The sequence below is a fragment of the Carlito syrichta genome, unplaced genomic scaffold (genome assembly GCF_000164805.1).
Source record: "Carlito syrichta isolate Samal-C Ts95f unplaced genomic scaffold, Tarsius_syrichta-2.0.1 Scaffold287526, whole genome shotgun sequence".
In the NCBI taxonomy this organism is placed as follows: Eukaryota; Metazoa; Chordata; class Mammalia; order Primates; family Tarsiidae; genus Carlito; species Carlito syrichta.
In genome coordinates this window covers 295,206-319,044 of record NW_007231622.1, presented here as the reverse complement: position 1 = coordinate 319,044, position 23,839 = coordinate 295,206, and the positions used below count along the sequence as shown (strand labels likewise).

Here is a 23,839-nt window from a genome sequence, read left to right as displayed (position 1 = left end):
TTTTTTTTTTTTTTTTTTTGAGTTGGAGTTTCACTCTGTCACCCAGGCTGGAATGCAATGGCACACTCATGGCCAGCCCAGCGTCGACCTGCTGGGCTCTCTGGCGATCCTTCCGCCTCAGCCTTCCAAGTAGGCAGAACTACAGGCGCGTGCTACCATGCCCAGCTAATTTTTGATGTAGAGACGAGGTCTCACCAAGTTGCCCAGGCTGTCCTTGAACCCTCCCAAAGTACTGGGATTACAGGCTGAACCACAAAGCCCAGCCTCTAATAAACATCTTTACAACAAATGTTGTTTTTGAGGATAGATTCCTAGAGGGAGAATTGCTGGGTCAGAGGGTATGAACATTATCACCAGTAGCAGCACTATCTGTGAAGGTCCTTACACCAAAACCTCTGAGTCGTTCTGATGGTCTTTCTGGAATGGTGTCTTGTGACCCAGTGACTCACATCCTACATGTCTAGCATTCCCCTGCTTCTCTCCATCTCCACAGCCACCTCAGGTCGCCATTACCTTGTTCTGTCACCTCATAGTTGCAGTGGCTTCCTTGATCTCTCTGCACCCACCCCATTCCTCATACTGACACCAGAAACAACTTTTTAAAAATAAAATCTAATCTTATTTCTCTACTTGAAATCCTTAAATGGCTTCCCATTACCCTTAGGCTAAAGACCAAAATTTTGGTTGTAGTATGAAAAAATCAGCTTATTCTCTCCCTGAACTCAGGCCAAAAAAGCATTTTTTTCAGTTTCTGTGTTTCCAGGAATTTGCTTCTTGCTATGTAAGGGCCTTTGCATATGTGGTTCCCTATGTTTAGCCTATCTTTTCTCGTTTCCCCTTCCCCCAGCTTTACCTAATTAATTTTTCTTCTTTTTTCAGATCTTAGCTTAAATGTCATTTTTTTTCCTGACTACATCTATCCTCCCCCACCACCCAAATCAGATGTGACTTTTAAATTATGAAAGAACACCTTATATTTCTTAGTAACACTTAGCACAGTTATAAGCACGTGGTTAATTGTGCAAGTAATTGCCTATTAAAGTCTCTTCCCCTCAAGAATGTTGCTTTGTGAGGGCAAGGGCTATGTCTCATCATGGTCTAGGCACCTAATTCAGGGGTCCCCAACCCCCACTCCTCCCCCCTCCCCAGCACAGCAAGAAGTGAGCCAGTAGCAAATGAAACTCTGTCTGCCTCCTGTCATGTCAGATCAGCAGTGGCATTAGATTCTCATAGGAGCACAAACCCTATTATGAACTGCAATGTGAAGGATCTAGGTTGTGCACTCCTTATGAGAATCTAGTGCCGGTGTTCCCCCTTACCATCCCCTGTCTGGAAAAATTGTCCTCCACGAAACCGGTCCCTGATGCCAGAAGTTGGAGACTGCGGACCTAATAGACATTTAAATATTTGTGGGGTGAAAGAATGAAAAGTTTTTAATACATTATGGCCAAGTGTTTTGCAGAAAGATAGTTTCTGTTTATGCTCTTTTCAGAACGTATGAGGGTGCCTGTTTTATCAGCACTTGGCTAAAACAGAGATTTATCTTTTAAAAAAAATATTTCCAATAGGTGAAAAATGGTATCTCATTTTAATTACCATTTATTTGATTGCTGGTGATGTTGAACATACATTCATGTTTATTAGTAATTTGCATTTTAATCTGATAATTGTTCCTTGACTATTTCTTTATTGACGTTTTAGGGTTTTTATATTTTTTAAAATAAATTCTTTATATATTAAGAATATTGAATGTGAGGGCAATCTGGCTGTGATTTCTGTCACCCCATTGATCGCCAGGGTTGATTTGGCTGATCTGGCTGGCTAGGTAGGTGTCCCCTTGCTCCCTCCAAATGCATCCCTCGCAAAGCTGGGCTGTGTGCTTAGTCGAAGAGGACCACCACCCTCGCTAAAGGAGGAGGACCTCCTTCCGTCAGGGGTATGGGAGTAGCTGCATTCCCCTGCTAGAGCCTCCAGACAAGCTCTCAAGGTCCATTTGTAGGGGAACATACGGTAGTCAAGCTTCCAAGACTCCAGACACAGCGAAATGAGGCACTGCATAAGGCAGTCTGCCCTTCTGAAAAAAAAATTATTGTGTTGTTACTAATATGTTTCCCAGATTATTGTTTGCCTTTTGATTTTTACCTCATACTTTTATATTTGTATATAGTCAAATCAGATAATACTTTAGTAACATTTCTTATTCTCATTTATTTTATCTTTAAAAACTCCTTCTCCTAAAAATAAATATTCTAATATTTTTATTTAATAGAGTAATGATTTCTTTTTTATATTTTACTCTATCCATTTCATATTTATTTTAGTATATGATGTTTACTGAATTTTCTTTTACAAATAGCTAAGTTGGTAACTTCTAATGCCATTTACTGAATATTTCTTTTTTTACTTACTGGCTTTGAAAACTACCTTTAATATACTATATTCTTGTATATTCCAGTATCAGTTTCTGAGCCACATATTAAATATCAGATTCGGAACTAGTAAAACTATTTTAAAAACACTATTTTAGCACTGGTATACATTTTAATATTTGAATGTACAATTCATCTTCCCTAATTACTCTTCTTTCTTTGATATTATTGAATTTTATTCATCTAAATGAATTTTAGAGTTACACAAAGTCCTCAGTTTAGAGAAATCCTATTGGGATTTTAAATGAAAATTTAAGTGCTATAAGTTAATTTGGAAAAAAATTCACATTGTTATAATATACTATCTTCCTATACAGGAGCACATTATTTTCACTTATCAAGTCTATTTTTATTTGTAGGGGTTTTTTTTTGGTGTGTTTGTGTGTCAGGGGTTTCATTCTGTGTTGCTCAATACAGCCTTCAACTCTTGGTTTCAGGAGATCCTTCCGCCTCAGCCTCCAAAGTAGCTGGGACTACAGGCTCAGGCCACCATGCCCAGCTAAAAATGTGTTGATTTTTTTGTAGAGAGGAGGACTTGCTTTGTTGCCCAGGCTGGTCTTGAACTCCTGGACTCAAGCAGTCCTCCCACCTAAGCCTCCCAAAGTGCTAGGATTATAGTTGTGAGCCACCATGCCCAGCCTACTTGTAGTTTTCATATAGGTCTACATATTTCTTAAAATATTGCAAATTTGTTATAGCTGCTATGAAGGAAATATTTTTGCGTGTTATATTTTTCTGATTGTCATTGAGACATAGATAAAAGCCATTTATTTTTGTATGCTTTATTGTTCACCCAGTCACTTATTAATTTTTTTTTCTTTCTTTTCTTTTCTTTTTTTTTTTAGAGTTCAAGTCTTACTCTGTAAGACTGGAAGTACAGTGGCATGCTCACTGTAGCCTCAACCTCATAGGCTCAGAGAATCCTTCTGCCTCTGCTTCCTCAGTAGTTGAGACTACAGGTGCATGCCACCACCCTTGGCTAATTTTTCTATTTATTTATTTTTTTTTGTAGAAACAAGGTTTCACTCTGTTGCTCAGAGTGGTCTTGAACTCCTGGGCTTAAGCGATCCTCCCGCCTCTACCTCCCAAAGTATTGGGATTACAGACGTGAGCCCCCATACCCGCCAACCATTTATTAGTTTTTATAGTGTTTGTTTGTTCTTGTTCTTTAGGTAGATGGTCATATCTTAAAAGTAATGATAATTTTGTCTCCTCTCTATTGAGTATATCTCTGATTTCTATTTTAGGTCTTGGTTAGAATTTTTCTAGAATGCTTGAAATAGTAGTATTGATAGTTGACATTTTTGAATGTCATGTGTTCCTTGGTTTATTTAAGAAGCGCATAGTGAATATCACATAGCTCTTTGAAACCATTTTGGATCAAATTTATTTGCCAAGGTACATGCTCAGCGGCAGTGTTGTACCTCAGCTGGAAACAATTTGTCAAGCAGTTGTAGAAATAACCCTAACCATCTATAAGTAGGGGGATGAAGTGATGACCAAAAGTCCTGGTCAGCACTCACACTCCCTGCATTGTTTCTTGTTTGTAAAATGATGAAAGTCCAACAAACTGGAGAAATATTTGTTACCCTGCTGTGCAAAAACATTTTAGGACCCTTTTTAATGAAAGTTAAAAGCAAGCTCGATTTATATATGACTGCCAAATCCTGACTTCAGTTGAGCTCTTCTTACCTAACACTTTACAGCAAGTGGAATGAAAATTGCAGCTGCCAGGGCTACCTCAACATTAAGTGAAAGAACAATAATGATAAAATTAGAAAGGAATGGTTCCATTGCATAAGATAAGCTAAGAGAAACAGCTGTCCTACCCAGGAAGAAATTGTCATTGTAACAAAACCAGAACGGTGCCTTTGGTGACGCTACTACCGGGAGTGAAAAGATTCTATTTTGAAATCATTATGTAAATAAGAAAGTCTGTCATTTCCATTTATTCCATTCATTGTAATTTTCCTCTGACAGTAACAGTTCTCATATATAATTTTTACATTTTTAGATTTTCGGTTTTTAACACGCAGAATTTGCTGTGACAGAAAATGAAGTTGTCCTCTAATGAGGACAGTCCACTAATGAGGGCTGCAATACAAACTTGCTTGTGTTAACTGGTCTTCTCTTCAGTGTCCTGCTCAGTCCACCCCAGGGGCAAGTAGCTCAGTTAATGGCTTTAGTATTCAGTTGGGTCAGTCAGTTGGAATTCTAGGAAGTGAAGACCTATAAGACAGTATAATATCTCTAGGCCTACAGTGGAGTTTTACTTAAATGATTTAAAAATGACTCCTATTTCCCAGCATCATGAAACTTTCTTGCCACATGCATTTTTCTGTGTCAGAATTAAACCTTATGCTGTTATAGTAAATTCTTGATGATGTTGATTATATATATATTTTTTAACTAAGTGCATCATAAAAATTATTAAAATTTAAATAGTCCTTGGATTTGTAGATTTTTTCAGGTTACAAGTTGATGAAGTAGGCAAATTAGGATGATTCTTTGGTATATACCCTGCCTTTGTTACGTCTTCTGCCTTTCTGTGGTTTAGGGAAAAGAAGGGAGGAGCAAGATGATTGGATAATCCCAAGCAGTTCAGGCAGAAAGCTAGGGAAATGACAAAGTGTGTTGAAAGAGGAATCTGAATACCTTCACTTCTTGCTACTGATTCAGCAAACTTTTAAAGGGTTCCAAGAAGATGTATGAATAAATAAGAAGTATTAATAATAGTGCCTAACATTTACGAACATCTGCTGTGTGGCAAGCACTGTGCTAACTGATCTACATCCTCTCTTTTTTTTTTTTTTTTTCCTTTTTAGAGATAAGGTCTAGCCAAGTTGCCCAGGCGGGTCTTGAACCTGGGGGCATAGGCAATCTTCTCACCTCAGCCTCCCAAAGTACTGGGATTATAGGCGTGAGCCACCACGCCCAGTCTACATCCTCTCTTGAAAGGATTTCATGCTTTGCAAAGGAAGTCATATCAGATTTCTTAAATATCAGCTTCCCTATGTTCATTTAAAATATTCTGCTAGTTTCAAAAAAATGTAATTTCATTACTGTTCTAGAAGAACAGTTCTTTTGACAATCCAAGACTCCAATGTTGACTCACTGGAGTCATCCTCATAATAACGAACCACTGTGGACAGATAGCAGACCTTTTGTCAAAGCTTTCCTGATCATCCCTGTCTCTGGTGGCCTTTGTCTTTTCCTAAGCATCAGTGGCACCAAATTTTGCATTTAATTACATATGCCTTAAGTTTTTTATTCTAGTTAAAAACTTTATCTTTCCTTAAATATTCTAAATTCAAGAATATTAGCTATATATTTTATGTTCCTACAAGCCTGAGCACAGTGCTGATCACAAATCATGTGTTCAATAAATGATTCTGGGATAAATGAACAGACTTTAAATTGATATTGTCAACTTGCTTCTGAGGAGCTGTGTGTGATAAATGTACACTATAATGTCTGAAAATTTTCAAAATACAGTTTTTTGTTGCTTTTTAAAAATCTAAAGCATTGGTTCTCAAATTTTTTGATCTGAGGATCCCTTTGCATGCAAAAATTATTGAGTACCCTAATGAGCTTTTGCTGATGTAGGTTACATCTAGTGATACCATAGTAGAAACTAAAAAGGACACATTTTAAAACATGAGAATACTAGCACATATTTCCCCAACTGTCAGAGTAGAGACATCAAACACATGTCATGTAGCCTCTGGAAAACGCCATGGTACATTCATGAGAGAATGGGAAAAAGTCAAATAATGTCTTAGTATTATTATGAACATAGTTTTTACCTCATAGACCCCCCCTGAAAGTATCTTGGAGAATTAATAATCTAAAGTGTTCCACTGAATTACTAAGTTAGGTTATCATAAGGGTAGTATTTAATCTTAAGTTTAAAACTGTGTTTTTTACTCTCATGTTTAATCATGAGTACTGTGAATGTTGTAAATAGTTCTAATTATATAGCAAAGTACAAATTAATTTTTTAATTTTAATTTTAATTTTTTGAGGCAAGGTCTTGCTAGGTTGCTTGAACTAGTCTTGAATTCCTGAGGTGGTCTCTCTACCTCAGCCTTGTAAGTGGAATTACAGGCATGTACCACTACTCCCAGCTTAAAATTAACTTTTAATTAATGTAAAAAGTTATTTTTTTGTTGAAATTATCTTTTTAAAAAAACCAGCAGTATTTGGAAAATGTGTTCATCATACATTTAAAGTTGAATTTTCTTACATTGCAGTTCCTCAGTTTGAAACTACATGTAATTACGTAGATGCTACACTTGAAGAATTTCTGACCTGGAACTGTGACCAGTCTAGTATTTCTGGACCATTTAGAGATTATGAACATTGCAAATTCTGGGCTTATGCTGACTATAAATATTTTGTCAGTCTATTTGAAGACAAGACAGATATTTTTCAGGTAAGTCAATACATTACTTTTAATCTTGGTAAGAATTTGTTCTTGAGTAAAGATAGCAAGTTAGAATCTCCCTGGTACCCTCTTCCTTTGCTGCCTTTTTCTCTCATAAGTAGTCACCATGAGTCTTGAGTATTTTATCCACTCAAATCAAAAGATTTGCTGGAGAGAAGTGTAACATTTGGCCCACACAGATGGGTAGCCTTCTCTCTGTTTTCTTACCCAAACTTCCTACATGCCCCTCCTTTGCCTTCAAATAGTGCCTGAACTGATTTGGCATATGTTAGAAGCATAGATGGGTATAAAGCTTCATTTCCTCCTGATATCCATATATCTTCTTATCTGTCAGTGAGGCAGACGGAAGTACAAAGCTGATTCTGTAAAGAAGCATTCCTTGGGCTGTAACCAGGCTACTGCTGCCCTTTCTGTCTACCCTAGTGATTTAGGACAGCGATTTTCTCTGGTGGCTTATGGCCTGAGGCAGAGAATACTGAACTCCCAGTATTTGGTAGTAGAAGTCCTGCAGAAGTGTGAGTGACTGGCAGAAGTAAGATTATGGAAATTTTTTGCTGTGTGTTGACATAACTGACAACAGAGTTTCCAGACTACCCCATATCCTCTTTCCTTTTAAGTGTTTTCTACCTCAAACTGTCATTTTATTTTGTGGGTGGTTTTGCAAACTCCTTTCTCTGGTTTCCACGTGTGTCAGGCATGGCAACTGTCCCAGGAAGCTGTTTGGATGACTCTGCCTATGCACAGTCAGGCCTAGGCTCCACAGTCCATCCTGCTTCCAGGCCTTTGCAAAGAAAAGTATTTCACCATCCCTGCAGGCTGTTCACCCCTGCTTCTCTCCTCCCATCACCACCACCCCCTCTCTGGACTTTCCTCTTACATTCACTGATAGCTCTTTGGCCCCTGAGTAGTTTTCCATTCAGCTTATGTTTTTCTTTCTCACTTGAGTCAAGATGTACATGCTGATGCTTATGTAGTTATTATAATATAGCTACTAATATTTTGTAGCTTTCCTTTATTGCAGTTTTTATGTCTACTTAATTTTGATATATGTATATACATGTATTTGAATTGGGATTCTTGCTGTGTTGCTCAGGCTAGACTCAAACTCCTGTACTCAAGCAAGCCCCCAGCCTCAGCTGCCTAAGTAGCTGGGATTACAGGCACATACCACCATGCCCAGCTTAATTTTGCTTTTTTTTAAAAAAAGGAAAATATATATCACCTTGTTCCATAATTGTTGAGTATATATTTTTATTCTCACAGTCATGAAAAAAATGCATTGGCTTATAAAACGTTCAGTAAATGTTTCTGAATCCAAAGTCAATACCAAATCTACTATTTACTCATTTTTAAATGATAATTTTGAGATAGGTGTTTTTTCTTATAACCTTAGTTGCAGTCACTTTATGGTTCTTTAACTCTGAAACTTGGAGCTTTTATAGTTAACTTTTGAAATCTTTTGTTATGTTTCTCATACTCCTACCCACTCTGTAGGTTAGACTAGTACTTTTAAACTCCGTATTTCAGGTAAAACATTGTGTAATAGTAATAATTATCAAGTACTTGTTCTTGGGACTTTTCTAAGTGCTTTACATTTGTAATACTCAAAGTATTATATGTGTCTATGATTTAATAGTTATACCCATTTTAAGAAAAATGGGGCACAAAGATGTTAAGTATACCTCTGATTTCAGAGTTTTACTCCAGAGCTTTATTTTGTTATTATTATTTTGAATTCAAGGTTTCACTCTGTCACCCAGGCTGAAGTACGGTGGCATGCTCACAACTCACTGCAGCCGTGACCTCCTGGGCTCAAGCGATCCTCTTGCCTCAGCTTCCCAAGTAGTTGGGACTATAGGCGCATACCACCACACCCTGCTAATTGTTTTGATTTTTTTTTTTATAGTGACAAGGTCTTGCTGTGTTACCCAGGCTGGTCTCAAACTCCTAGGCTCAAGCAATCTCTGTGGAGGGGACTAAGGACTTCCATCTATCCTGAGTCTAGGTGCACTCTTCCTTTGATGAATATCTAATCTGACCCCATCAGTTCTGTCCCATCCCAGGCAAGGCAGCCCTGGGCAAACATGGGACCTGTCTATGAAGTGTGGATAGAAAAGGCACATTTGGTAATGTGCTAGAATTCTAATTGACTCCTTATAAAATCTGATGTTTTTAGTTGAATGAGTTTTCTTTCAGCTCACATCATGACAATTAATTCTTCTATGAATAACCAAGCCCATTAAGATTGAATCATCTTTTATCTCAAAGCTTTCTGGGCACCAAGTTTTCTAACATTACAGGTAGCTAACTTGTTTTATTTTTGCCATTGTAATTCATTCAGTCACCAAGTCTTATTACTTGATGTTTCAAGCTTTCTTATATCTGTCATGAAATGTGAGTAGTTAAACATTAAAACAGTTATGTTTTAAAAATATGTATTAATTTATTTAAAATAACATAACAAACCCACTATATGTTTACATAAATAACATATTTTTAAAAAAATAACTATATCTCAAAATGTTTTAATGTTGTTAAAAGGGTGGATTGTTTTATGTTTTAGCACGTCTCCCTTATGTCTGGCTATAGAACACAGCTGGATTCTCCTATCTGCCTCTTCGTATAAGCTGTTGCAATTTGTTTGAAGTATATGAAGAAAATCTTGCCTCACATGCATATGCAGCTAAAAAAAGAGAGGAGTGTTTTAACAACCCTTTCAGATAATTGTGGTTTTTTTAATACCACACCAAACTTTAATCTTAAAGTTTGATTAGTTGCAGTATAGACTCTAAACCCATAATGAATAAATTATTTGTACTTTTATAATAATATCTTTTGGTCTGTTTTGCACAGAATAGTTCTTACGTAATGTCATTCTTGGTCATTTGGAAAATATTGTTTTACTGAGTTATATAGATCTTATAAATATTAACACGTTTCGATATACCTGATATATCACATTATTTAAAAAGTCTCATTTGTTAATATCACCATAGTTCTTATCACAAAAGCCTTTGTATTTGAATACTTTCAAGCTCACATATATCAAGATAGTTCCAAATATCATTTTCACTCAGTTTTAAATATCTTCTAATTTCCTTTTGTTAATTATTCTTTGACTTATTGATTATTTAGAATTATTGAAATTGTTTAATTTCAATTATTTGGAGATTTTCCAGCTATCTTTCTGTCATTGATCTTTTATTTTATTTATTTATTTATTTATTTTTAAAGTCAGAGTCTCACTCTACCATCCAAGCTGGAGTGCAGTGGCATGCTCACGGCTACTGCAGCCTTAATCTGCTGGGCTCAGCCTTCCAGGTAGCTGGGACTACAGGTGTGCACCACCTTGCCCAGCTAATTTTTTTATTTATTATAGAGACAAGGTTTTGCCATGTTGCCCAGGCTGGTCTCCAACTCCTGGGCTCAGGCAATTCCCTCGCCTCAGCCTCTCAAAGTGCTGGGATTACAAGTATTAAGCCACTGTGCCTGGCCTCTGTCACTGATTTTTACTTTAATTCTGTTGTGGTCAGAGAACATACTTTATATGAATTAAGTCCTTTTAACTTTATTGAAACTTGTTTTATGGCCCAGAATATACTCAATCTTAATAAATGCTCCATGTGCACTTAAAAATAATGTGTGTTCTATTGTTGAGTGGAGTGTTTTATAAGTGTCAATTAAGTCAAGTTGATTGTTCAAGTCTCCTGTATCCTTATAATGTATATTTATATTGACAAATATACTGATTTCCTGTATATTTGTTCTACCATTATATAGAGAAAGATATTGAAATCTCCAACTATAATTGCATATTTGTCTTTTTCTTACTTTAAGTTGTTCAGTTTTTGTTTTGTGTATTTTGAAACTGCTATTTGGTTCATCCACATTTAGGATTATTATGTTCTATTGGTGAACTGACCTTTTATCATGATGAAATAACCCTCTCTGCCTTGGGTTTTCTTGTTCTGATGTTTACTTTGTCTCTTTTGTTTAGTTTGCCTTTGATTAATGTTAGCATGAAAAAAGAGTACTTATTATATGATTCAATTTCTATAAAATTCTAGAACTTGCGAACTAATTTGTAGTGAAAGAAAGTAGATCAGCGGTTGTCTGAGAATGAGAGTGTAGGGAGAGATGGGTTACAAAGTGTTACTGGGAAATTTTTGAACATGATTATAGTGATGGTTTCTTGGATATAGATGTAAAATTTTATCACATTGCACACCTTAAATATATGCTGTTTGTTATACATGAATTATACCTCTGTATCCCCAGCTGTTTTTTAAAACAAGAATGCAGTGTTGCTAGTGCATTTTGGTACTACTGTCTTGACATGAGCAGTTTGCTTTTGTGCCATCAGTGCAAATGCCAACACATCATAACATAGAAAAATAATATTTTAGTAGTATTATGAAAATAGTTTTGACCTCACAGATCCCCTGAAAAAGTCTCAGGGATTTCCCAGGGATCTATGGACTACTTTGAGAACCTGTGGTTTACAACGTCACTTCTGTGATTACTTTTCTAGTTCTGACTCCTCCTCTAATTAATTCTAAAATGGTTTCTTATGAAAACATTTTAAGTCATGCTCCAGATTAAAAATCAGCCGGGTGTGGTAGCGCATGCCTGTAATTCCGGCTACTTGGAAGGCTGAGGCGGAAGGATCGCTGGACCCCAGCAGGTCGAGGCTGCGGTGGCCAGGAGCAGCCACGCACTCCAGTCTGGGTGACAGAGTGAGACTCCAACTCAAAAAAAAAAAAAAAAAGAATGTTTATCATATTCACTAATGTGTTATGACTTGAAATTATATAAAGTTGGCATTTAAGACTCTCCCTCCCCCCAGCATGGCTGACCCTATCGTTCTTCTCTGCATAAGCCTCTGTCCAGTCTCCTTACTGACTTATGTTCTTTCTCACCTTCTGACGTCTTGTCAATTTCTGCTTGTTAGAGTTCTGTGTCTTAGGGACTGACTCAGATTCAGCCTTGAATATGAAGGCTTTTCAACCACTTGGATGCGCATCCACCTATCCTGTGCCTTCATTCCTATTTTTATTTGGATTGTTATTTAAATGGAATATGGCATAAAATGTGTGTGTCTTGTTTTTCTAACAATATTGTAAGCTCTTTACGCTGTGTTTTATAATTTTTATTCCCCCAAACTGCTATCATAGTGCTGAATACACAATAGTTTTCTAATGATTGCATATTTTTTCCGTACTCTTACCATTTCTTGTTTTGAGTTTCTCTGGGTTTTAGAGCCCTTCAGAAAATGTTTTGACATAAACCTTTGGCCTGTCAAATTTTCTGTGGCTTCTAGTTAATCACTGTAGCATTTGTCAATCTTGGTAAGAAAGTCTTAGCTCTCTTCTGCCTTCTACTCGTTTTAGAAGTTTTTACTTATAGCCGCTATTGAAGTTTCCTTCTATTAACCCTTTCTTCAACAAATTAAATTCATCTGCTGATAAATATGCAGTGTTTATATATATGTATACATATGATATGGTTAGCCTTAAGATGACCTAAAATTATGTTTTTGACATTTAATGGACTTTTGTGTATGGCAAATAAAATTACTCATTATTTTTTGTTTATACATCATACCATTGATTAAGTAAAGCATTAATTTTCAACATTTTGTTCTTCACATCCCAAGAAAAGTAGAGAGCTTGTGACAATACTACATAAAATTTATCTCTGACTCATTAGATGAGAATGGCAGGTTTTACCTTTTGCAGTTATTAATAAGTATCATTATAATTAAAGCTATTAAGAATCAACTTATATCAAAAGAGATTTTTCTTCCCCAAGAATGTTTCTCAGGTAGATTCCACTCTGTGTTATGATTTGGATTGGCTATTGAGAGTCACCAGGACGCAGAATCCCAAAATACAATAAGTGGAAGATTAGTTCTAACCTGTCTTGGACTTTAAACATAGCTATGAGAGTATGTTGAAATTGAGGCAGGTGGTTTGATAATGACTAAAGGAGTCTGATGGCCAATGATGCTTTCTGATGAGGCAAATTGGAATATAAGAGTTAAGTGTCCAGCTTGTCAGTGGGCAGAGAGTTAATTACCTTTTCTTTGTTCATATACCTAAGGTAGTTTTTCTAAGGAAAAGAGACTTAAGTACTTGCTAGTGTGTAATGTTCGTTTAAAGGACTGTTTGAAAGTTAATTATATTGTTTTAAAGTTCAATTTTTTAATTTAAAAATGTTTATGGATTCATAATAGTTGTACATATTTATGGGGTGCATGTGATATTTTGATTCAAGCATTATAATGTATAATGATCAAATCAGAGTAATTGTCACCTAAAACAAATTGTCATTCCTTTGTGTTAGAAACATTCCAATTCTACTCTTCTAGTTATTTTGAAATATATAACAAATTATTGTTAACTAAAGTCACCCTATTGTGCTGCTGAACACTTGGTCTTATTCCTTCTATCTAACTGTGTTTTTGTACCCATCAACCAATCCCTTTACGTCCTCCCCTCTCTACTACCCTTCTCAGTCTCTAGTACCCATTATTCTATTCTCTATTTCCATGAGAGTCGTTTTTTAGCTTTCGTATATGAGTGAGAACATGCGACACTTGTCTTTCTGTGCCTAGCTTATTTTACTTAGCATAATGCCCTCCAGTACCATCCAAGTTACAAATTATTTTTTATAGCTAGATAATATTCCATTGTATATATGTACTACATTTTCTCTATCCATCCATCTGTTGGTGGAAAATTAGGTTGAGTCTATATTTTTGTTATTTTGGTTTTTTAATTTCTTTGTTTCTGAGACAATGTCTTATTCTTTCACCCAGGCTGGAGTACAGTGGATTGATCATAGTTCACTGTGGTCTCAAACTCCTGAGCTCAAGCAATCCCCCTGCCTCAACCTCCCAAGTAACTGGATCTACAGAAGTGTGCCACCCTGCCCAGCTAAATTTTGTTTTGTTTTGTTTTATTTTTTGTAGAGATGGGGTCTTGCTATGTTGCCCAGGCTGGACTCAAACTCCTGGCCTCAAGTGATCCTCCTGCCTTGACCTTCCAAAGTGCTGGGATTATGGTCATGAGCCACTGCACTCAACCTATTTGTGTTATTTTTGACCAACATTAATTTTTAATCTTTTTTTATCCAGGTGTAAGTTCATTATGGAATCATGTATAATCAATTGTTTAATCTTGATAATATAGGCATAGAGCAAGGCAACTTTTAACATGATAGACTGACAGAAATTGCCTATGATCACAGGTAATTCAAACAGCATGGTATGAGTAAAGAACAAATATTTTTGAGTCAGGGTGTTCTCAGAGCTTAGATTCTATATGAGCTATCATAAACTTATTGAACTTGTTTGGGCCTTAGATTTCTCATCTGTAAAGCAGAGATAATACATATGTGAAAATATTCTTTAAATATTTTACCAAATGATATACTATCTTTCAGCGCTAAAGAGCTTAAGAATGAATTGGTTTTGGTTGTTGATTTACATGGTAGGCCCCCAAAAGCCACCATTCTATATTATAAGCATCTTAATAGTTTTCTTCTGTTCTTTGGTTAAGGTTGTAAAATTATAGAAGATTTGGTTACTTGTAGTGTTTTAATGATGTTTGATTCTGTAATGACATTTAACTTGTTAAATTTTTTTTTTTTCTTTTGAGTTGGAGTCTCACTCTGTCGCCCGGACTGGAGTGCAGTGGCCGCTCCCGGCCACCGCAGCCTCGCCTGCTGGGCTCCGGCGATCCTTCCGCCTCAGCCTTCCAAGTAGCCGGAATTACAGGCATGCGCTACCACGCCCAGCTGATTTTTTGATTTATTGTAGAGATGAGGTCTCGCTGCCCAGGCGGGTCTCGAACCCGTGGGCTCAGGCAATCCACTCACCTCAGCCTCCCAAAGGCGTGGGATTACAGGCTGAGTCACCGAGCCCGGCTAACTTGTTAATTTAAGTAGGTTTAGGAGTTACTCAAAATACAGAATAAATATAGATCTAGTTACCTGTATCAGTAACTCAGCCATTTTTGAGCATTTGTTGTGTTGTGTTGATATTGGAGATGCTACCCTGAATAAAATAAAAGACAGCGCTGTCATGGTACTTAAATGTGAGCCAAACTTTATAATAGAAGAGTGTAAAATGTGTTATTAGAGTTCAGTACAGTTTCAGACTCATTATCACTTAAATGGTTGTACTACAGTGTTAGAATATAGTGCATTATCAAGAACATTGAAGCATATACATTTTCTTGAATTTCTTATTTTAACTACCACCAGCATTGTAGTTTCTTATATGTTGTTTAGTGTTGGGGACATTTTACAGTAAGGAATTTTCAATACTGATCCTTATTGCTGTGATGTATACATAAAGGAATCTAGTTCCCAAATACTGTGATAACAGTAGATCCGTGGTTTCTTGGGGCTGAGGGTAGAGGCAGGGAGAAGCACAAGAGTAAGAGGGATCTTTCTGGGGAAATGGAAGTGTTCTCTATGTTGATCATGGTGGCTTATACACTGGTATATACATATGTCAAAACTCATTGAAGTGTGCTCTAAAATGGATGCATTTTATTGTGTATAAATTTTACCTCAATAAAAATTAATTCAAAATGAAAATTACTGGAAAAAATATTCTTCCAAAATATTCCATTATGCTGGTGTTCTAGCAATATCTTTCTGACTAACTCTTATCTTCGCAAGTGGCACAAAAATACTTTGTCATCCTGTGTGTCCTATGTACATATCAAATAAAACCATCATCATTTGTAAATTAGATATTATGTTCAGAATGCCATGACAGGGCAGGACCATCCAAAAAAGAGGAGAATAAAGTATCTACCCTACTTTTCTGTTATAAACAAAGGTCATTTTCATTGGCCAACCTGTTTTCAGTTTGTCCCATCTTCTGTTAACTATGAGTGAACAATGAGTTTTGCTTATAATAGTCATTCTGTACAGAAACTATGCTACATTTGGCCTTATCCTGAAACACCGAAACGACAAGTGTGTCATTTCTATCCCACCTTTCTTACGCATCTTTGGCCTGCAGATAAACTTCTCAGATAGGTTTTGGGAAGAGGCTAGGAAGCAGTGCTGACAGGAAACCATTGAATTCCTGGTTAATTCCTTTAATTGCTCAGTAATATGTGATGTTATTTTCTTTTAGAACTGTTCTTAGCCACTAGAGTATTAAAGAGTCGATTATCCACACCCACTTTGGTTCTCGTTTCACTTGTATTGTCTTTTGTCATTTCCATTGCTTATAATCTACACATCTTATTTGTGTATCAATTGTTTGAACTCAGAACTTTTGTTGTTGTTGTTGTTGTTGTTGTTGTTTTGAGTTGGAGTCTCACTCTGTCACCCAGACTGGAGTGCAGTGGCCGCTCCCAGCCACTGCAGCCTCGACCTGCTGGGCTCCGGCGATCCTTCCGCCTCAGCCTTCCAAGTAGCTGGAATTACAGGTGCGCGCTACCACGCCCGGCTAATTTTTGATTTATTGTAGAGATGAGGTCTCGCCAAGTTGCCAAGGCGGATCTCGAACCCACAGGCTCAAGCAGTCCACTCACCTCGGCCTCCCAAAACGCTGGGATTACAGGCTGAGCTACTGAGCCCGGCCAGAACTTTTTTTGGGGAGGGGAGAAGCAACACTGATCTTGGTGGTTAGCTCTCCAGGCCAGCCTGGGAAGCCTACTGAATTTATAATATACTTGAAGAATTGTACCATAGAATTCCCCCTACCCTTGTGTGAAAGTGTCTACAGGAATATTTCTTTCAGGATACATATTTCCACTACAAGCCAAGATAAAAGCTCTGATTGAATGGAACTATTGGGGAAAGACAGGGTTCCATGGGTGAGCCTCTTGAATCAGCATGGGCCAACTTTATTTGCTTATAACAGAAAACCTAGAATACAAGTAGCCTAAGTAAACACATCAGGGTGTTTTTTGTTTGTTTTTTGTTTTATTTTCATCATGCAAGGAAAGTCTGGAGGTGGGCTGGTCAGGGCTGCATGGAGGCTTTGTCAGAAACCATGTTCTTTCTTTCTGCTCTGCTCTTATTAGTGCATGGTTCCTATCCTCAAGACCATCTTATGTTCCAAAGTATCCTCCCAGCTCTCTATCTCTTTTTGAGCCAGTTTCCCAGTAGTTCCACTCAGCATCTGCTTAATGGTTGGCATTCAGGCTCCTGAACCCACTTAACTGCAAGGGAAGCTGCAAAATGGATGTCTCTTAGCTGGGCGCATTATCACCCTGAATGAAATCAGGGTTTACATATGAAGAAAGATGGGTAGTTTCTGTCATGCCCTTTTCCTGGAAAGACATGAAAAATGAATGCACAGTTTGCGCTATAAAAGCAAAGTACAGTTATTTCCAGTCTCTACATGCAGCCATCATAGTGGCTGGGAAAATTACAGCATTAAAGGTTGGATTCCAAAGGTGATCTAGGATACTCCTCTTCTGATGTTGCAAACCGCAGGGTGGCTTGCTAAGTTCAGTGCTAGTCCTGCCCCAAATGGCTGTTACCCGTCAGTGTGTGTTAGAAGAAATGCTTAAACTTGGGCATTGGCCTAGAATGACAAACCCTATGATCATACCCACCAGAGCTATATTCACCTAACAATAAAATCCCAGGAGCAAAAACACAATAGTAAGTATTCCAGCTAATAAAAAAACATGAAGTGCCAAAGGTGAGGATAGATAAATGCAGAAACTAGATTCAAGCTCTGCATTCAAGCTCTGTGTGCCATGGACTCTGCTGGCTGCTAGAGTTACTGAGGTGATTAAGTATTCAAAAGTCAGAAAGGAACTATACATTGTGAGTGGTTATTTATTCATTCTACAGACATGGGTTGAGCACCTCTTTTTCAGGCATAGTGCAAGGAGGGCTCGAGAGTCATAGACGAGCCCTGTTCCCTCTCTTCAGTGAGCTCATAGTCTAATGGAGGACACACTGAGTCAAATAAGGAAAGGTCAATTGTCACAAGTGTCATGAAGTAAACAAAAATGGACCCAAATCAAGAGTAACAAAGAGAGACTTACTTTAGATAGGGTAAATTGGGAAGCTTCTTTGAGAAAGGTGATATTTAGTACCTAAAATATGAGAAGCTAGCCATGTGAAAAAAGGGTCAAGAGCTTTCTCAAGAGTGAACGGCATGTGCAGAGGCCCTGAAGAAGGGAAAAGTTTACCTTTTTGGAAAAAGAAAGAAGGCCAGTGTGACTGGAGCCTGGTCAACAAGTGTTAGAGATGTCAGAGGGGTGAGGGGGTCCGGCCACACAGGCCCTTGATGTTGAGAAGGCTTAGATTTAGTTCTTAGTGCAAGGCAAGGAAGTGCCGTGGCTTCAATTTTAAGATCTCTCTTGCTGTTGGGAGGAGGATGGGTCAGAGGCAAAGAATGTACAGCATGCTTTGAGTCTCCAGTAGCGAGAATGGCTCACTTTGCATGAAGAGGAATAGAAGGGTTCAAAGAAGTGGCATTGAAATTGGGTCTTGAAAGAATAATATGAATTGGGGTATGAGGAGGACGGCAAGAAGACCACTCAGCAGAGGCAATGGCAGGAACAGCTGTAGGGAGATGTGTGGTCCACACCAGGAAGGCTGCAGAGATGGTGTAGCTGTGGTTGTCATGTCACATCCTGCATCCTCTTTACTGTTTTGTGTTGCAATTTGTAGGTGATATCATCACCTTTACATGTAAGGTCATTAATTTTTTAAACTACTGAAATGTCCAGCTGCAAAATACAGGTGAATTTAAACAAATGGTTTTTTTTTGTTGTTTTTTTTTTTGAGTTGGAATCTCACTCTGTCTGGAGTGCAGTGGCCGCTCCCGGCCACCGCAGCTTCGACCTGCCGGGCTCTGGCGATCCTTCCACCTCAGCTTTCCAAGTAGGCGGAATTACAGGCATGCGCTACCACGCCCAGCTGATTTTTTTTTTATTTATTGTAGAGATGAGGTCTCGCTGCCCAGGCGGGTCTTGAACCCTCGGGCTCAGGCAATCCACTCACCTCAGCCTCCCAAAGGCGCGGGATTACAGACTGAGCCACGGAGCCCAGCTACAAATGGTATTTTAATGTATGAATACTCAGGCACTAGAAGACATAAGTGATCAAATGCTTGCACCTATCTACAGGGAAAAGGTTCAATTTGAAAGACTTAAGATAAAATTGGAAATTGAATATTTCCAAAATTTTATATTTAGCATTTTGAAATATGGCCTAAGTAAGTACATTTGTGTATATATTTGTAGAGTCATCATAATGATGATACAAGTACAGGCTGATATTGGTGATTCTATTGCTAACCCAAATGTCATTTCAGTGCTATTGGTGACTTAATTTTTCAAAATGGTGAACATTCTGGTAAAACTGCAAAACATATTTTGGTAAAGTTGCAGAAACAAAGTACAGTCCTCCCTTATTTAGTAATTATGTTTCTAGAAAATTTACTATATATTAAGACCATACCAAAAATCTTTTGATGATATGTGACATAGATTCTAGTCTCAGGTCATTGAGAACAGATTTTTCAGTATTATGAAAATTAGGCAAGATACAGGACCTTTCTTTGTTTGCTGCATCCCTGGACCCCATCCAGCTAATACCTAAAGCACCCTTTCCCATTATATGTGAGAAGCAAAAATGGCCCCACTTTTTTTTTATAGGACTGTCAACAATAGTTACTACATATGTAAGTGAACAAAACTACCTTCAATCTCATAAAGATTAAATGAGATGCTACATATAAAATATTAGAGCTGAGGCCTGGCCAACAATAAGAATTCAGTAAATAGGTAAAGATAACTTGTTAGCGGTTGAAAATATATGTTGAGTCATTAATAGGTATGAAGCTAGGACTGGAGATGAAGGTTTGAGAGTAATGTAAACATCGTAAAACATCAGGCAAAGAGCAACAAGATTATTTAAGAGGGTGAAGATAGGGTCCCATGGCTGTTTTCCAAAATCTACTTATAAGTAAAGCTGAAGAACCATGCAAGCAACAGTCCTTAAAAAAAAAACAGGTAGGTCCAATATTAGCCTTGGTATAGTTAAAAACAAAAGTGCTGCTTAACAGTGTGTCAATAGTATGATGTCTAGTTCAGAGAATGTTGTAATCCCATGGATACAAGGTACCGTGTAGATTATGTCTTGGGTTCATACTGGGAGCCAGGCTTTAGGACTGTTGACAAAATAAAGGAAGTTGACAGAAGAGCATGTGGAAGGAAAAGTTAATGTGAGTCTACATTAAAAAAAAAAAGAGAAATCATACAGTTTTTCAACTAATTTAAATGTAGCAGTGTTTGGTAAAATAGAAAATAAACTGGTTCTCTGTAGTTATAAAAAGTAGATCTAGGCCCCTCCTTTGGAAGTTACAAGAAAGCACTACTGATTTGTAGTAAGCAGTCAGCCAGCTACTTGATTGCTCTTTTTTAGGGATGGTGTAGACTAGGATTTTCTGAGGATAGATAATTTCTAAAGATTTGTCCAACTTTTGAAGTGAATGTAGTAGACTCCGGATGGATCACTCCACTGATCACTGATGTAGCAGCCAAATGGAGTCCTCTGTTTCTATCAAGACTCAAGGCAGATTCCTTCTGGGCCTACACTAATTTCAGACGTTTGACTAACCACAAGTAGCTGAAATCAACAGGAAGAAAATCCCGACTCTCAAAAGACTGAGGAAACATCCAAACTAGGTACACTAAATGCTGTCTGTTTTTAATTTGACTCACTCTCTCTGCCACTCCCCTCCAAGCCCTTCCCACCCTGGTTTTCCCAGACAATTTGCTGCGGAATTTTAGGTAGTTCAGATCACCCTGATCTCATCATTCCAAAATAAATTTGCTTTTTAAGTCATTACTGTGCCAGAGAAGCCGTTCCTCGGTTTCTCATACAGTATACCCCTACCTTCCACCCCATGTAAGAATCTTCCTTCTGTGATTCTTTCTGTAGCAGGGCTCTAGAACGGGGTTTTTCACCTAGGGTGGGTCTCTCAACTCCTTGAAAGTATGTGTGCGCGCGTGTTTATTGCAGCATCATTTACAATAGGAAAAACATGGACCCAACCATGCTGCCCATCGAAAAAGGACTGGATTTTTAAAATGTGGTAGTATACACAATGGAATATTACATAGCCATAAAGAAGGGACAAAATTATGAACTTCGCAGCAACTTGGGTGAACTTAGAGTCTATAATACTGAGTTATCTATCACAGAAACAAATAACTGAGTACCACATGTTCTCACTCATAAGCGGACCTTCAACAATTAACATAATACTATAAGAAAGAGATTGGCAGTAGTTGGAAACTGCAGAGAGAATGAGGGAGCCAGGATTGGCAGTAGTGGGAAACTGCCAGGGGAGGGAGGGGCACACCTCATCAACAAGGGTACCTGCATAATGAACGTTTGTATATCTAACCCTGAATTGTACCCCACATCTTCAAAATTAAATTTTTTAAAAAAAATTTAAAACAGCAAAAAAAGTGTGTGTGTGTGTGTGTGTGTGTGTGTGTGTGTGTGTGTGTGTAGAGAGGCATTGGCTTCAGTAGATTCCCAAAGGGATGTAGCTGTAAGATTAATTAATCACTTTAACCTGCCTCTTCTTAGCTACGGCAGAGCTCCTTTTTATACTGAATGCTTGAATTCAGTCAGCTACCTTTAATTAAATTTCTCAGACTGAGGTGTGGTCAGTTGTTGTTCATCAAGGCCCTGGTTCATTGGAAGCCTCACCTAAGTTCCCTGTATGGGTGCGGGGCCCTTCTGCTGTGATCTTAGAGCATTCTCTGAAGATTTCTGTCAGACCACTTGCCACATTCTATTGAAAAGCCCTGTTTATGGAACTGTCATTACCAGATTTGAAGGGTAGACTTGTGTTATATTAACTTTTGTATTCTCAACACCCAGCATTATACCAGTTATATGATAGATGCTCAGAAATGTTATTGGTCTGAACCATTTACCCATGATAAGTCAACGGATTCTTCTTTTTCTCCCAAGCAACCAGTAGGTTTCAAGCACTGACCCAGAGCCAGGTACTATGTTAGGTGCTGAGAGTACAGAGGTAAGCTCCCTGCATGGAGCTTCCAGGCTGTATCCAGAGGGAACATGATTTTTGCTACCTCCTGGAACTGCCACATGTGTTTCATGCACATTAATAATGGTGCTGACGCTACAAAAATCCCCCCTTCCATGACAGACATCAGTTATGCGCATATATTCAGCTATTTTCATCGCTCAAAACAAAAATGAAAGTGCTCTTTTTCTAGTCTTCCTCAAAACCATTCCCTAAGTGTCTCTTTAAAATCCTTTCTCTTTGAATCAGCTGTTAATGTTTTGCCTCTAAAAATAGAACATTTAGATTGCAGATTCTGATAAAAGTGTCAGCATTGAGGACCACATTCTGCACATGAAAGTGTTTTTTTTTTTTATATTCAAAGGAAGAATTCATGGTAAAAATAAAAATAAAGCTAGCTGGTGGCTCACGCCTGTAATCCCAGCCCTTTGGGAGGCTGAGGCTAAAGGATTGCCTGAGCCCACGGGTTCGAGACCAGCCTGGTGAGACCTCAGCTCTACAATAAACAAAAAAGTTAACTGAGTATAGTGGTGCACCCCGTGGTTCCAGCTACTTGGAAGGCTGAGGCGGAAGGATTTTCTGAACCTAGCATGTCGAGGCTGCTGTGACTAGGAGCATGCCACTACACTCCAGCCTAGGTGACAGAGTGAGTCTCTGAGCAAAATCTTTATGCCTGATTCAATAGTATATTCTTTTTTTCTATATTATAAGTGTTTTTAATACCATGGATTTGGGTTTGTCTGACCCTGTTTTTCAGTGCCACAGTGCACTATGGGCTTCTAAGTACAGTCTTTTCCTGGTAGTGGACTTGGGCAGGATCTGTCTACAGAGCCAGGCATAAGGAGAGTCCCAGTCCAGAGCACTGTGCTATCTCTGTTCTTAAATTCGTTGCACTTAAGGAGTTTGTGACTTCTGGGGTAGAACAGCAAAAGTCTTCTATGGACATGTATTTCAAAAGATAAGTTGTGGCATCCACCTGGAAACTCTCATATAGTCAGTATAAGCTCAGGCTCCAGCATCAATAGTTTTAAATAGCTCTGCTAACCTAGGAGAAAGCTTCTTTTATGTGGTCGTCGAAATAAAAAAGTTGCTTATGCCCACAAATATCTATCTACACTGCTTAGAGGGAATATGGCTTTCTGACTTCCTAAATTGATTTTCAGAGATATTTGAAACAATGTTATTTTCATTGCATTCACTGTTCCCACTGCCTGAAATACTCGTCCCCTAGATATCTACATAATTATGTCTATTGTTTATTGTCTGTCTCCAGGCTCCAAAATGTAAATTTCATCTAGGTGGATATTTTTGTCTGTTTTGTTCATTGATTCATCCCAAGCTTCTAGAACAGTGCTTGGCATATTGTAAGTAGTCAGTAAATATTTGCTGAATGACTGACTATTACTGAGGTTATTCAGATACATTATTGGTTAAAAAAACTTCTTGAACTTCTCTGGAAACCTAACCTCTCCCATCTGCAGCATTTTCTATAAGAGAATATTCCAGGTCCCAGAAAACAGATGTGCAAGTACAAATGTGCAACACTACCATGCAGAGGAGTTGGTTGGTTCTTGATAGACTGTAACTTTATTTCAAAACAGGATGTGAAATGGTCTGACTTTGGGTTTCCTGGAAGAAATGGACAGGAAAGTACACTGTGGATCGGCTCCCTGGGAGCCCATACACCCTGTCATCTGGACTCCTATGGCTGCAACTTAGTATTCCAGGTACAAGGAAGGTAATATGAGTTTCTGGGGTGGTAGTTGAAAGAAGTTGGGGGCCAGTAATGACTCCACACCTGGCCAGGACCAAGAAATTTATTAAAGCGGCTGTTACAGAGGGGCTCTATAACGAAAAAAGAAGAAAAAGAGAGAGAGAGAGGGAGGGAGGGAGGGAGGG

General features: G+C 38.0%; 1 protein-coding gene across 1 annotated transcript in view; it reads left to right on the top strand.

Moving 5' to 3' along the window:
* Positions 1 to 23,839, top strand: part of HSPBAP1 (HSPB1 associated protein 1) — a 61,727-nt gene that overhangs the window by 16,644 nt on the left and 21,244 nt on the right. The window contains exons 3-4 of the mRNA XM_008052801.2: positions 6,683 to 6,864; positions 23,542 to 23,678. Of these exons, the coding sequence (XP_008050992.1) occupies positions 6,683 to 6,864; positions 23,542 to 23,678 (319 nt within the window). The remainder of the gene's footprint in view (positions 1 to 6,682; positions 6,865 to 23,541; positions 23,679 to 23,839) is intronic.